The sequence below is a fragment of the Notamacropus eugenii genome, chromosome 1, assembly GCF_028372415.1.
Source record: "Notamacropus eugenii isolate mMacEug1 chromosome 1, mMacEug1.pri_v2, whole genome shotgun sequence".
Lineage (NCBI taxonomy): Eukaryota > Metazoa > Chordata > Mammalia > Diprotodontia > Macropodidae > Notamacropus > Notamacropus eugenii.
The window spans coordinates 448,149,177-448,163,397 of NC_092872.1; the positions used below are offsets into that span (position 1 = coordinate 448,149,177).

Below are 14,221 nucleotides of genomic sequence, written 5' to 3' on the forward strand. Positions count from 1 at the left end.
TTTTAGAACAGCGCACTAAAAATAACTGCCGAGGTCATCAATTGATGGTCATCATTCAAAACAAAGATATGCTATTGCCACACATGGCATTATTGGAGAAAAACAGACTGCATTCCTTTACACTAAATTTTTTCTGTGAAGCAGAAAAGGGTTGTAAAAGAGAGGTATGTCTGGAGTTCGAAGTCCAGGGAGCCAGACTCCCAGCACTGCTTACTCCTTATGTGACCCTGAGTCACTCAATGTCTATGGGCATTGTTTACTCACATGTAAAATGAGGTACTAGACTAGAATATCTCTAAGGAGTCTTCCAGATCTGAGCCTATGAAGCTCAGAGAATCAAGGCTTCATCCCACATTTACCTGTGTTTGAACGTCTTCTGATGCCAAAGTCCCAACTTGAGGTAATGTCAACAGATTGGGCATAGACATAGCCCTGAGTTTCAACACTGCTTCCTGGCATTTCTAAGCCACTGTCTCCAGGCACCAAAGGTGGATGAAACTTTTCCAGATCTACATCATGATCAATCAGGACCATCTCACACATCCCTGTGTCATCGCTGGTCACATGGGATTGCCGGATATGAGCCAGGATGATCGTTGGGTTATCCAAGAAGGCCATTCTTTATGGAGGCCAATTTCCTTAAAAGTCTACTTTCTCCTCTTCATATTGTTTAATGGGATCACCTATCAATATTAAAGACAAAAAAAGGAATATCTACATGAGCTTAAAAAGAATACAGAGAATAACAAATTTAGAAAGGCAAAGTAACTAGTAAATAGTCAAAAGGTTTATAAGTGACAAATTTTTCATTACGCTATGATGCCTCAATCATACCAATAAAACACATTTCTGTAGTGCCATTGGTTTTACAAAACACTTTCTCACAACAATCCTAGAAAGCTGAAGGCCAAATTCTTAATTTTTCACAGATGGAACTCAGAAGACCTTTTTCTGACTACAGCACACTCTTTCTCCATGTGTTTGAGATATAAAAGGAACTAAGGATCAGAGACTGGAAAGAACCTCAAAGGTCCAAACTTCTCATCTTACCAAAGAGAAAACAGAAACCCAGAGAGGGTAAACCATTTGCCTGAGGTCACAAAGAATAACAATACCCAAAACTCACATTTCTACAGTTACTTTAAGGTTTAAAAAGTGTTCTCCAACTAAAAGTTCTGAAGCTAGTAGTGAAAGAATTATTAAGTGCACTTTATAGTTGATGAAAAACTGACATTCACTGACAGGAAGTGAACTACACAGAACTGTAGTACTATCAGTGTTGGAGAAGAGATTAATAGGATCATCGATATGAAGCTGGAAGAGACTTTTAGCTGTTGTTCAGTCATTTTTTTAGTCATGTCTGACTCTTTGTCATTTGAGATTTTCTTGGCAAAAATATTGGACTGGTTTGTCATTTCCTTCTCCAGTTCATTCTACAGATGAGGAAAGTGAGGCAACTAAGAGTGACTTGCCCAGGGTCACATAGCTACTATGATCCTGAAACCAGATTTGAAGTCAGGAAAGATGAGTTCTCCTGATACCAAGTATAGCCCTACAGGCTATACAGACCACTGAGGTCCATCTAATCCAAAACCCTTTTTCTATAGGTGAGAAAACTGGAGGCCAAAGAGCTCAAGTGGTATGTCTTGTTCAAAGTGACACAAAGATTAAGGACCAAAGCCAGAATTCAAATACAGGTCTTCTGATTTCAGGCCTGGTGCTTCTTTCATTACAATTCATTGCTTCTTAAGAATCTGGATGAGCAAAAAGGAAATCCCTTTCCCACAGAGTTAATATGGTTCTATATCCTAAAGGAACTAGAATTAGGACCTGTACTGAAATTCCAGCTTTGCTATTTACTACTTCCTTATCACTTCTATTCTCTGGACTTAATTTTGTTTTTTTCTCTCTCTAAAATGAAGATTTTGGTCTAAATGACCCTGATTTAACTTTTACTTCTAAATCTTAGAAGAAATACATGATACCAGAGAGAAAGACTGGCTAATCTGCAATTAATACAATATAGCTAAAGATATAATAGCTCCTCACTTCAGAAATTCAAAGCCTATCACAGAAATGTACTACACTTTTATTTAGTTTTTTTCTTCACTCCCAAATTCTCTATCTATGAAGAAGTCACAATTGAATAGGGAGTTATTTTCTCAAACAAAATGATTCCTACTCAACTTTTCAACTCAAACATTACCTTGTAAAGGATTTCTTCAGTAATTCTCTTTCTACATATACTTGTGGCCCCAATCCCCTGACACCTATGCTTTACACTCCTTTATGCACTTATGCATCAGTGTGCATGATATTAGCTCCATGTCTAATTCCCTTACTAGATTATAATAACTATGAGAGTGACAGCATATATGATTGCAGAAGTCCAATTTTCAACTTAATACAGATAACTCCTAAATCTATATATACAGCTCTAATCCTTCTCAAGCCTCAGACTTGAATCATCAACTTACCTGTTACATGCCTCCAAATGCATAACTTAACAGACATTTCAAAATCAACATGTGCAAAATGGAATTCACCTTTTCCTCTAAACCTACCCCTCTCCTCCCAAGATACATTCAATCCTCCAGATTCCCAGACTCAAAGTTTTCAGCAACTCTTTACTCTCCCTTATCCCTCATAAATTAGTTGCCAAGTCTGGTCAATAAGACCTTTACAAAATCTCTCATACCCATCCCCCTCCTTCTACTCACAAGGTTACTATAAACTGTTATCATCTCTTATCTAAACCTGTTTCTAGTTTCTCCTCTCCAATCATATCTGCCAAAAGTTTCCCTGAAGTACAGGCTTAACCACATCACCCTCTAGCTCAAGAAGCTTATAAGTAGCTCCCTATTTCCTCTAGGATAAAAGATAGAAGAGTACGGGCCAGGACCTAGGTGAACTCTCCCAATATTCCTCTCTAAACAATTTTAAAGTTAAGACTTCAAATCAAATTTTGAAGCAGCAGAGAACAAAAGATCAGAGGGAGACATTTTTCCAGCTTAAGACAATTTAGGAGGTTGGTTTTCTACCAGGAGAGATCTGGTAGGAAAGCCCACCAGGATGGGCACAGGCCTAGAGCACAGCAGGAACACCAACAATAGGCATTGGAGGCAGCCACAATAGGAGCAGCAGCTCTGAAAGCTCTCAGCACAGAGATAATAAAGGGGCCAAACAACTAGTCAGAATGAGATTACTGGGAACCCTTTGCTTGTACTGGGTGTAGTTGGTATTGACTGGCTACTCTATTGCCCATAAACAATTCAGGTCACAGTTTCAGGTTGGAGAGGCACACTTGTGATCAGTCACAAGAATAAGTCACAAGGAAGCAAGGTGTCTGCTCACAGTTCCAGGGCCAAGAGGAGCACTAGTATTTGCATCTGCAGGGGAATGAGGGTCTTTCACTGAGTGAAGACCAAAGAGCAGATCAGAAGAGCAGGGACCACACCTCTCCCAGGATAACACCACCTTAGATGCACCAAAAATTTAGCACACCCCTCCCCCCACCATACTAGCTAAAGGAACACAAAAAAAGAGTCCAACTCTAACATAAAATTCAAAGTCAAGAAACAGGATGGAAAAATGACCAAACAACAACAAAAAAATAACTTGAACATAAAAAAGTTACTATAGAGGCAGGGAAGACTCAGACAAATTTAAAAGAGGGCAACAACAAGAAAACAACTACAAGCAAAGTTTCAAGGAAAAATGCTAATTGGATCCAAGGCCAGCAAGAATTCCTGGAAGAGTTAAAGAAAGACATAAGAGTTGTAGAGGAAAAATGGAGGAAAGAAATGAGAACGAAGCAAGAAAACTATGAAAAGAGAATTAACAGCTTGGTTTAAAAAAAAAAAGATGTAAAAAAACACCAAAGAAAATAAAACCTTAAAAAACAGAATTGGCCAAATGGTAAAAGAGGCACAAAAATTCACTGAAGAAAAGCACTCCTTATAAAGCAGAATAGGCTAAATGGAAAAGGTACAAATATTCAACGAAAAAAGAAGAATTCCTTAGAAAGCAGAATTAGTCAAATGGAAAAAAGAGGTTGGCTATAAAACTGCATATCCTTTGATCTAGTAATACCACTATCATTAGGTCTGCATCCCAAAGAGATCGAAGAAAAAGGAAAAGAACCTATGCACAAAAATATTTATAGGGATTTTTGTTGTGGTAGCAAAGAATTGGAAATTGAGGAGATGCTCATCAACTGGGCAATGGCTGAACAAGTTGGAGCATATGACTGTGAGGAGTACTACTATGCTATAAAAAATTACTGAGGTTAGAAGTTCCAGAAAAACATGGTAAGACCTATATGGATAGATACCAAGTGAAGTGAGAAGAACCAGAAAATTACTGTGCACAGAAACTAGCAATGTTGCAATGATAATCAATTGTGAAAGACTTGGCTACTCTGAAAATACAATGATCCAAGACAATTTCAAAGGACTCATGATGAAAAAATGCCACCTACCTCGAGACAGGGAAGTGATGAACTTTGAGTGGAAATTTAAATATGATTTTTCTCCCCCTACCTTTTTTGCTTTTTTTGCAATATGGCTAACATGGAAATGTTTTGCATGATTTCACATGTATAAGTGATATACTGCTTGCCTTCTCAGTAGGTAGAGGAGGGACGAGAGGGAAGGAGAAAAATCTAAATTCAAAGTTCAAAAAAAAAGCATGCTAAAAATAAATAATAATCTTTTCAAAATCACTTCTGATTTTTTTCAGTGTATTATTCAAAGCTTTTCAATGTCTGCCTCTAGTCTACTTTTCCAAACTTCTATCAAATTATTTCTCTTTACACATATACATTCCAGGTCAACTGACCTACTAGCAAGCTGTTCTGTACACTCAATAATTCAATCCCTGGAGTCCAAACTATTACACAGGCTTTCCTGTATACCTAGAATGTACTCCCACTTCTACCTTGTAGAAGTACTACGGTCCTCCAAGGTTCAATTCAGGTACCAACTTCTAGGAGAAGCCTTTTCTGATCCTACTACCTCACTATCAGTGGTCTTCTCCATACTCAAATTACTTTGTTTTCACTTATATGTATAAATCTTGTGCTTTCCTTCCCTCTGTCTCAATTTAACTGACTCAGGGGAGGGACTGTTTTTAATACCATCTTTGCATCTCCAATATCACTGTACAAATTAGGTACCTAACAAATGCTGGCTAATATGAAGGAAATCTAAATTATATATATTCCCTAGTATATAATATAATACTGTTGGATGGAAAATGATTTACAAACCTTAAAACAGAGTATAAATGAGGTTATTATTATTACTATTAATGTTGCTAATAATACATTAAACACAACAATGGACCTTTGAGGACTGAGGATCTTACATTATTTCTCATAATAAGTACTGTTCATCAAAAATCACTGTCAGGTGCTAGAGATGCAGAGAATAAACTCAACTATAGTCACTAGAATATGTCCTGAAAGTTTTAGTTTTTAATTAAATATTCAAATTCTAGAAATTAGATAAGGAAGAGATTAAATAATGAATGTTAGAATATAGAACATAATGTTAAAAAGCTAAAATGGAACACAGAATTGTGAACCCAGTTCTACTATAATATAGCATAGTAGCTATATTAGTCTTCGGCAAGTCTCTTCCCCTCTCTCAAAACTTCAGCTTCTTCACTTGAAAAATAGAGATAAAAATACACAATAGGGTCACTGGGTTATTGTGAGGATGAAATGAGATAATGGATATAGTGCTTTGTAAATTCTAAAGTGCCCTATAAACAGCAATAATTATTGTTACAGAATCTGAGGACTGAAAAGGTTCTTACAAATCCCCATACAGGGGATACAGCAAAGGAAACAGAAAGCCAGAACAGTTAGTCAATTAGCAAACTGACTGCACAGCTGATATTAGAATCCAGGCCTCCCAACTCCCAGACTAGGGATCTATCTCCCTTTAATTCATTCTTTAAGGATTTATCAAACAGTTTTTACACTAGCAAGCATTATGCTAGGTACTGAGAATAAAACAACGTCAAAAATGCCCTCAGCTCCTGGATCTCCACTAGGGGCAAAGAAAATGAACACAAATAAATATGGAGTAATTTTCAGGAGGCAGTACACTAGGAAATGCAGCCTTGTATAGAAGGTGGCGCTTAAGCTGAACCTTAAGAAAAACCAGGGATTCTTTGAAGAGGGAGTGCATTCCAGACACACAGGGACAATTTATGCAAAGACACAGAGACTAAACATCTTGTATGGGTAATAAGAAGGCCAGTTTGTCTGGAACAGAGGGAATGAAGGACATGTGTATGCACAATAAACCTGGAAAAGTAAGCAGAAGCCAAACTGTCAATGCCAGAGAGGAATTTGAATTTTATTTTAGAATCAACTGATAGCCCTTCTGAATAGCGACTTAACACAGTCTGAACTTCAGGATGCTGATGTAACTGTGTGGAGGATGGATTGGAGAAGAGAGAAACTGGATACTAAGTGACCAATAAGGAGACTACAAGAAAGCTAAGCAAGAGGTGATGAGGAACTGAACTAGGGTAGTCAAGTAAATGGAAAGAAGAGGACATAAATGAGAGAGTTTGTAGAAGTATAATCATATTATTCAAGAAATGACTGAACATAGGGAGTTAGGGGGAATAAAGATTAGAGGATGACTCATTTGAAATCTGGATTTCTCAAAGGAACAGGGAAGCTTGGGAAAAGTCTAAGTTTGAAGGAAAATATAATGAGTTCTTAGATATACTAAGGTTAAGATGCCTAATGGAAATCCAGTTGAAAATGTTTAACAGGAAACTGGAGATACAGAACTAGAGTTCAAGGGAAAGACGAAGACTGGGTAAGGCAGTGGTTCCCCTACCACACAGAGCTTGGATGAATTAGACATAGAACATAATAACTTATGTGTAAACAAGATACATCTGAGCCCGAATATCTTTATAAAGTTCAAATGCTTTTCTGTTTGGGTGAAGGGAACAAAAAATACGCTGGCTAAGATGGCAGAATAAAAGGAAATACATCCCAACTCACCCTAACAACTACTTTATCAAAGATCTCAGAAGCAGACCAGAACAAGTAGTGATCAGGAAATCCAAGGAGAAAAATACATTGAATAATTTTTCCATCCTAGGAAGTGGGAATAAGAGTCAGCCAAAACTAAATTAATCTAACCCCAGATATGGGCTACAGATTTACTAAGGAGCGAATCTGCACTTAAGAGTGAGCTGACATGAGAGTTGTATTCCAGGGCAAGAAGCAGTCCCAGATGCTGCCAGAATTGGATCTAATTTTGTATACGATTCAAGGAGCAGGAAAAGAAGCCAGCTAAAAGAATAAGCATGGATCACTACTGCTAAGCACATTCCTTTCTTGTCATCTTGTTTTCCTCCTAGAGAGGGGACACAGAGCAAAAAAAAAAGGGAAAAGTATACAAAAATAGGAGGAAAGAAAACATATGAATAATGATCATAACTGCGAATGTGAAATGAATTCACCCAGTAAATGGAAGATAGCAGAACAGATCAGGAAGCAAAATCCCAAAATACACCATTTATAGAAAATACACCTCAACCATTAAGATTCACACAAAGCTAAAATATGAGACTAGAGAAAACTCTATTATGCTGCAGCTGACTTCAAAAGGAGAAATAGCAATCATGATCTCAAAGTAATATCAAAAATAAACCTGATAAAGAAAGATAAATAGGGAAACTATATTTTGCTGAAAGCAACAGATCAATATCAATACTTAACATATATACACTGAATGATATAGCATCTAAATACTTAAAAGAATCACTAAACAAATTATAGGAAGACAAAAATTATGAAACTATAATAATAAAGGATCTCAATTTATCCCTATCAGATACAAACAAGTCTAACAAGCATAAAAGTTTTAAATTTAAGTTCTAGGAAACTGAATAGAATTTGTAAGAAAATTAAATGACATATCTAGCTATTACTGAATAAAAATAAAAAGCAACATTTATATTTGTCAATTATACATAGCATCTTTACACCATGTATTAATGCATAAAAACCTTACAAACAAATGCAGAAAAGCAGAAATATTAAACACACCTTTTATAGATCACAGTACAAGAAAAATTTATTCAATAAAGAGTTGTTAAAGAAAGAAAGGAATAGAATAATTGGCTGAGCAAACAAATTAGACATACCTCAAAAGGTTTCAAATGGCTAGTACCTGGATGAATTTCAGGGTCTGTGAGTTAGAGGGAAGTTGTGGAGACCTCTGGGCCCACAGATGTGACCTATATTTATAGGAAAGTGTGACCCAGATTTATGGGAGGAATGCTTTGTAGCAACTGTTCCTACTATACAATCTTTGTAAATGACCTTTGCTAAGAGCTAATTAAATCTGCAAGTATAAGTGCTGAGTTGGGAGTAACCCAGAGGGAGTATATATATAAGTCTGGTAAGTTTTGCTTCTTTCTTCTAAATGTGGAAGGTACAAAAACACCTGGTTAATTAAGTTTTCTAATTTGAGATCCAGTTAAGTGAGGTACTGAATAGCTTCAACATGACATTAAGACATCATCTAGGACATTTCAGATGGACCTATACTACCTAAGTAGATGTAAGGCCCTGAGATTAGAAAGCAAGTTTTACCAGTCAAAAGAACGCAAGGTTACCAGTCATATTAATTAAACAAATTGTTCACTTAGAAAAAATTATAGTCTTATACATGAAATTAATTGAGAACATAAATTTTATAAAAATCATAGAATATTAGGACTGAGAGAACAGTCAAGAATATTTACTCTAACCCCTTCACTGAGGCCCAGAGGGATGAAGTAAATTCCTCTAAATTCACAAAGGTAATGAGTAGAATAGTCAGAATATAAACTCAGGTCCTCTGACTGCAGATCCAGTGGGGACAATAATATTTGCACTATTTCACAGAGCTGGTGTAAGGAAACTGCTTTCTAAACATTCAAGCACTAGGAAAATGTGAACTATTACCATGAAAATATATTTCATAAACTTGTCACATTTCAGAGTTGGAAATACCCACAGAGACTTCCTTGGCCAACCCCTTAATGTTACTCCATGTCTGACATTTATTATTTATGAGTTCATGGGAAAATCATTGAGCTTCTCTGATTCTCTGTTTCCTTATCTATAGGAATAATAATGTTTGTACTCCTCACCTCACATAGTTGTTGCAGAAAAAGTGTTTTGCAAGCATTACACTAGAAACTGGTAGCTATTATCAATGTTAATATTTACTAAGGGTTTTTTGTGCACTGTCTATCATAACTAGACACAAGACAAAAGCACCAGATTATTTTTCTCAGTAGGTTTCTTGGGTAAGGGTAGAGAGAAGAGTTGAACTCAGCATATACTAAGCTGTATTAACAATAACAAAAATAGTGTTGGAAAGAACATTAGATGAATCTATATCCCCATACAAATTTCCTTTACAATATTCCTAATAGTTATTCAGCTTCTACTTGAAGACCTCCATTGACAAGAAACAATAACTATATGGTGACTTGAAAATAATCATAACTAGGCTGTTTCCATCTATTTAAATAATCTAAATTCTAATTCAATTGAAAGGCAAGGAGATGGAATAGGGAGAGCCACCTTGGAGCCTAGAAAACTTGGGCTTAAGTACTGCTTCTGATACGCACAGCAAAATAACTATGAGCAAGTCACTTAAATTCTCAATGTACTAAACAACTAAGACTTAAGTAGCAGATGAGAGGCCCATCTGAAATGGTTAAGAGTTTCCACAGGAGGAATTCCCTACACTCAAGAAATAAGAGATCTAGACCAAACAACAATAATAGTGCAGATACTTCTTTCTGATAACTCTCCGCATAGTTCAAAAAGCTTCAATAAAGTCAATTATTGAAAGATGTATGCAATTCAACAAACCATTACTAAGCACCTATCCTATGTCAGATGCTCTGAGGAACACAAAGAGGGACAGGATATAGTATTTGCCCTCAAAAAATTTATAATCTAATTAGATAAAACAGGTACACAGATAAGTATATATAGCAGGTTATCTCAACTACAAAAGAGAAGTCCAAAGTGTTGTGGAAGAATTAAGGAAGGCATTATGGAAAAAGCAATACCTAAGATAGGCTCCTAGAAAATCAGTAGGATTTTCAAGTAGAATTCCCACATAGGGGGAAGGAGACCATTTTAAGCCAACATGAGCATGAGAAAAAACATGCAAATGTAAGAAAAAATAAAAAGAGTTAAGGGAACAGTAAGAAATGAAATCTGGCAAAGTTACAGAGAATATAGAATCAAAACTGGAAGGGACCTGAGAAATCATTTAGTCATTTTATAGAAGAAAAATCCGAAAAAGAATAAGCAGTTCATCCCAAATTCCAAAGGCAATAAGTAAAAGTCAGAATTTGGAATCAGGTCCAATAAATTCAAATTCAGGGCATCTTTTACAGGACCATGCTAAGTAATATGAGAGAAAGAAATTTGAAATAAATCTGGAAAGGACATTTGGAGGCAAATTATTGAAGGTCCCTCAAATGCCAGAATAAATTGATTCTCCAATCTGAAAGCACCAGAAAAACATTAAAGAAAAGGAATACAAGGATTATCAGGAAAGATTATTTTGGCAGTTGCATGAAACACGAATTAGAAGAGGGAAAAAATGGAAGCAGGGCTACCATTTGCTCCTGAGATTCAAAGCTGAAAGAGGCTTAAAGGTCATCAATGTCAATGTACTTAATTGGACACAAAAGTAAAGGGACGTAGAAAAACAAAAATTCAACCCAAAGTTAAAAAAAACCTTATGTTGATTAAATGTTGATGCTACTATCATTAGGAGTTAAGTTTAAAGAATAAATGTCAGGCTTATTCTCTCCAAATAATAAGGCAAGTAAATATTTACCATAGTTAACTATGTGCAACCTATAATTAAACAGCAACATCACTTGAAAAAGCCCATGTAGTGGTTATTTCAAAATGCATCCCATCTGTGTCTACATGCGTTTTACCACTTACTTGATAGTACCAAATCACTCTTCACCTGTAATCTGAGAGACCTTGTTTAAATAAGCAACAGCCGGAGGCTCCAAAAGGGCTGCAAACTCCCAATCAAAAATTACTGCTGCCCCATCAATGTGTCATATAAATGTTGGCATGTTAATTGTGTATTTATAAGACTGTTAATGGTTAGTTAATTTACCTCCCACACTATTATTGTACTTGAAATGATTTAATGGCTGCTAAGGGAGTTAACAACATGTAACAGCAGATGTGAGATTTTATTTTATTTTTTTACCTTTTCACACTGTACCCCGACTTCAAGCCATTAACAATCAGCATGCTAAGACTGGGTACTGCCTAGGAATCTTGACACTTAAAACATGTACTCATATTTTCTTTACAAATCAAAGTAAGGCCATAAATAGCAAAAACAAAACCTTGTTTTTTATATTAAAAAGTCTTGTGTTTACATAAACCATAAATTAATAAAGCTAAAAGGAAACAGATCATAGGAGGTTGAACATGAAGGGATCTTTGGACACAAAACACTAGAACAGAAGTATCAAACACCCAGGTCCCTAGCAGGCCCTAGCAATCAAAACCAGATTAAAATGTAATTGAGAAATATTTAACAAAATAAATTAAAATACAATAGTACATGGGTAATGTTAATGTGTAGTTTTCAAAGTCAATATACAGCCTAGAGGTTTAGTGATTCCAGTTCTGAGTTTGACATGGCTCTAGAACATAAACTGTTAGACCTAGAGGGCAACTTAGAAAAAAATGTTAGAGAATTTCAGAGTAAGAAGGGACATACGGGGCCATCAAGTCCAACTAGCCAACCTCTGGGGAAAAAATCTCCCAGGACAACACACCTGATAAGTCATCATGCATCTTTCATCCACGTATCATAATGCTTTTCACCATAGACCTGCAAAAAGGAAAGGCAGCACAATCCAGCTGCGGAAAGCTCCAAATACAAAGAACTTTTACATTCCATCAAATCTGAATTTGCCTCTCTGCAAGCTTTTACCCATTTTGCCAAATTTGTCCTCTGGGGCCAAGCTGAATAAGTTGAATCCCTTTTCCAACAAGACAGCCCTTCAAATACTTGAAGACAGTTATCATGTTGTTCATTCATCACTCCTTCCTCTCTTCTCTTCAAAGGTTAAACATCCCTATTTCCTTTAGTCAAATCTACAGCATGAACGTGAGCATCCTGACTGTCTTCCTCTAGGTTTATCAATATCCTTCAGAATAAAATGCAGTGCTCACAACTAAACAAGATACTCTAAATGTGAGTACTGTCAAGGAAGAGTAAAGTTGGGATTCTCCCATCACTATCTCTGGTTACTATGCTGCCAGGCCTAGAGGCCTGAGGGCTACCCGAGTCTTACCTTACCTCTATCGCAGGTCTTCGGCTGGCCAAACCGGATAAACGTATGAGAGAAGAGACTTTCCGGAGTCGAACAAGGGTTAGGCTTTATTCAGGGTCCTGGTTACAAGTGCAGGGGGAGCTCTTCCTTAGGAGGGAGAGAGAAATCTCCCAAGGAGGTAAAGATCTTACGATAAGAGATTGGAAGCAGAAGTGTAAGTGGGGAGAGAGGGGGAGGGGAGAGTGAAGAGAGGAAAAACGGAGCCTTCTGTCCTGTAACGACCCCTCCCGAGCTAAGAGCCCTTCAGGCTTTCCTGATCCTAATTAAGCTCTCCGGCCGCATAGTTTGCACCTGAATACCGTGCCTGTTAGATAACAACAGGTGTGCCCAGATCCGGGACAGTCTCGAGGGGGATGCTCCTCCCATCACGTTTCTCACAGGAAGAGGCGGAAATACACGAGATTGCTCGGTCTCACTCCTCAATTCCCTGCTGTTTTCTGGGGGGCCTCATGAGAACTCTAAGATTTAGAAGTTCCCACCTTTACCCGCCCGAGACTGTCCACATGGAATTGAGCTTCCACCCCCAATACTATGCCTCTTTCAATGCAGCCTAAGATTATGTTAGCTTCCATGGTTGCAATATCATACTGTAGACATAATTACAATTCAATAAAACTATAAAGTCTTTTTCAAATGAATAGATATCTACAATGCCTCTACCATCTTTCACTTGGGAAGGTGATTTTTTTTTTTTAACCCAATTATAAGACTTTACATTTATCCCTATGAAATTTCATCTTATAAGATCAGGCCCAATGTTATAGCTTGTCAAAACTAATTTGAATAATTCTTTAATTCAGCATATCAACAATCTCACACAGGTTTGGGTCATCTGATATTTTGATAAGTTTGTCATCTACACATTTATTCATATAATTTATAAAATTAAAGATCACTAGACCAATCAACCAGAGATGGTCTGGGGTATTCCATCAGACACCTTTAAGTCATCATCAAACCATTAATAACTACTCTGGAGGGGGAAGGGTCTGACCAATCAATACCTAATCTAACTATTTCTATTAGTCTAGCTTATACTGCTCCACTTTTTCTATATGAATAAATGACAGGTATAGGAATAAACAATTTCTTATATGATAAACAATACATCTAAAATCAAGGATTGACATTTGTTAAAATGGAGAACTACTAGAAGCCTCTCCAATAAAGTCAAGAGTAAAGCAAGGATCTCCAGTCCTTGCTGTAATGTGACGTAGTTACAGAAATGATAGCAATAGCAATAAAACAAGAATAAAGGAATATGCATAATCAAGAGGTAAAGTAACGTCTGAGAGACATTTAGATTTAGAGAATTTTAAAGATCCAACAGTATTAATCAAAAAAATTCACAACTTCAGCAAAGTAAAAGAATATAAAATAAAACCTCAAAAATCATCCATTTTTTCCTGTATGTTGTTAATAAAACTCAGCAGGAGATAGACATTTTACTCAGAATAAAAAAAATGTAAAAAATAACTGGGAAACCAAGTCTATCAAGTTATACTGAAGGCTTACATTATTTCCTATTGAATAAAACTACAAAACCCTCTTTATAAAAGCAAAAGACATAATCAGAGATATTCACAGTTAGTAGCTTAGGCCATACTAATACAATAAAAATGAGGCAGCTATCTAAATTAGCCTACAGATTTTGTTATTTAACCTCAAAAATGGGGAATGTACTTGAACTACTGAACTAGACAAAATAACAACAAAATTCATCTGTAAGGCAAGAATCTCAAGAGAAATAACGAAAAGGAAGTATAAAGGGGGTCCCAACATTACTGGACCT

General features: G+C 36.4%; 1 protein-coding gene across 6 annotated transcripts in view; it reads right to left on the reverse strand.

Annotated features, from left to right (window-relative positions):
• Positions 1 to 14,221, reverse strand: part of MAPKAP1 (MAPK associated protein 1) — a 340,916-nt gene that overhangs the window by 298,407 nt on the left and 28,288 nt on the right. For all 6 annotated transcript variants that reach the window (XM_072631929.1, XM_072631927.1, XM_072631931.1 and 3 more), the window contains one exon: positions 360 to 683. In XM_072631929.1, coding sequence (XP_072488030.1) covers positions 360 to 618 — 259 coding nt within the window. In that variant the 5' untranslated portion in view covers positions 619 to 683. The remainder of the gene's footprint in view (positions 1 to 359; positions 684 to 14,221) is intronic.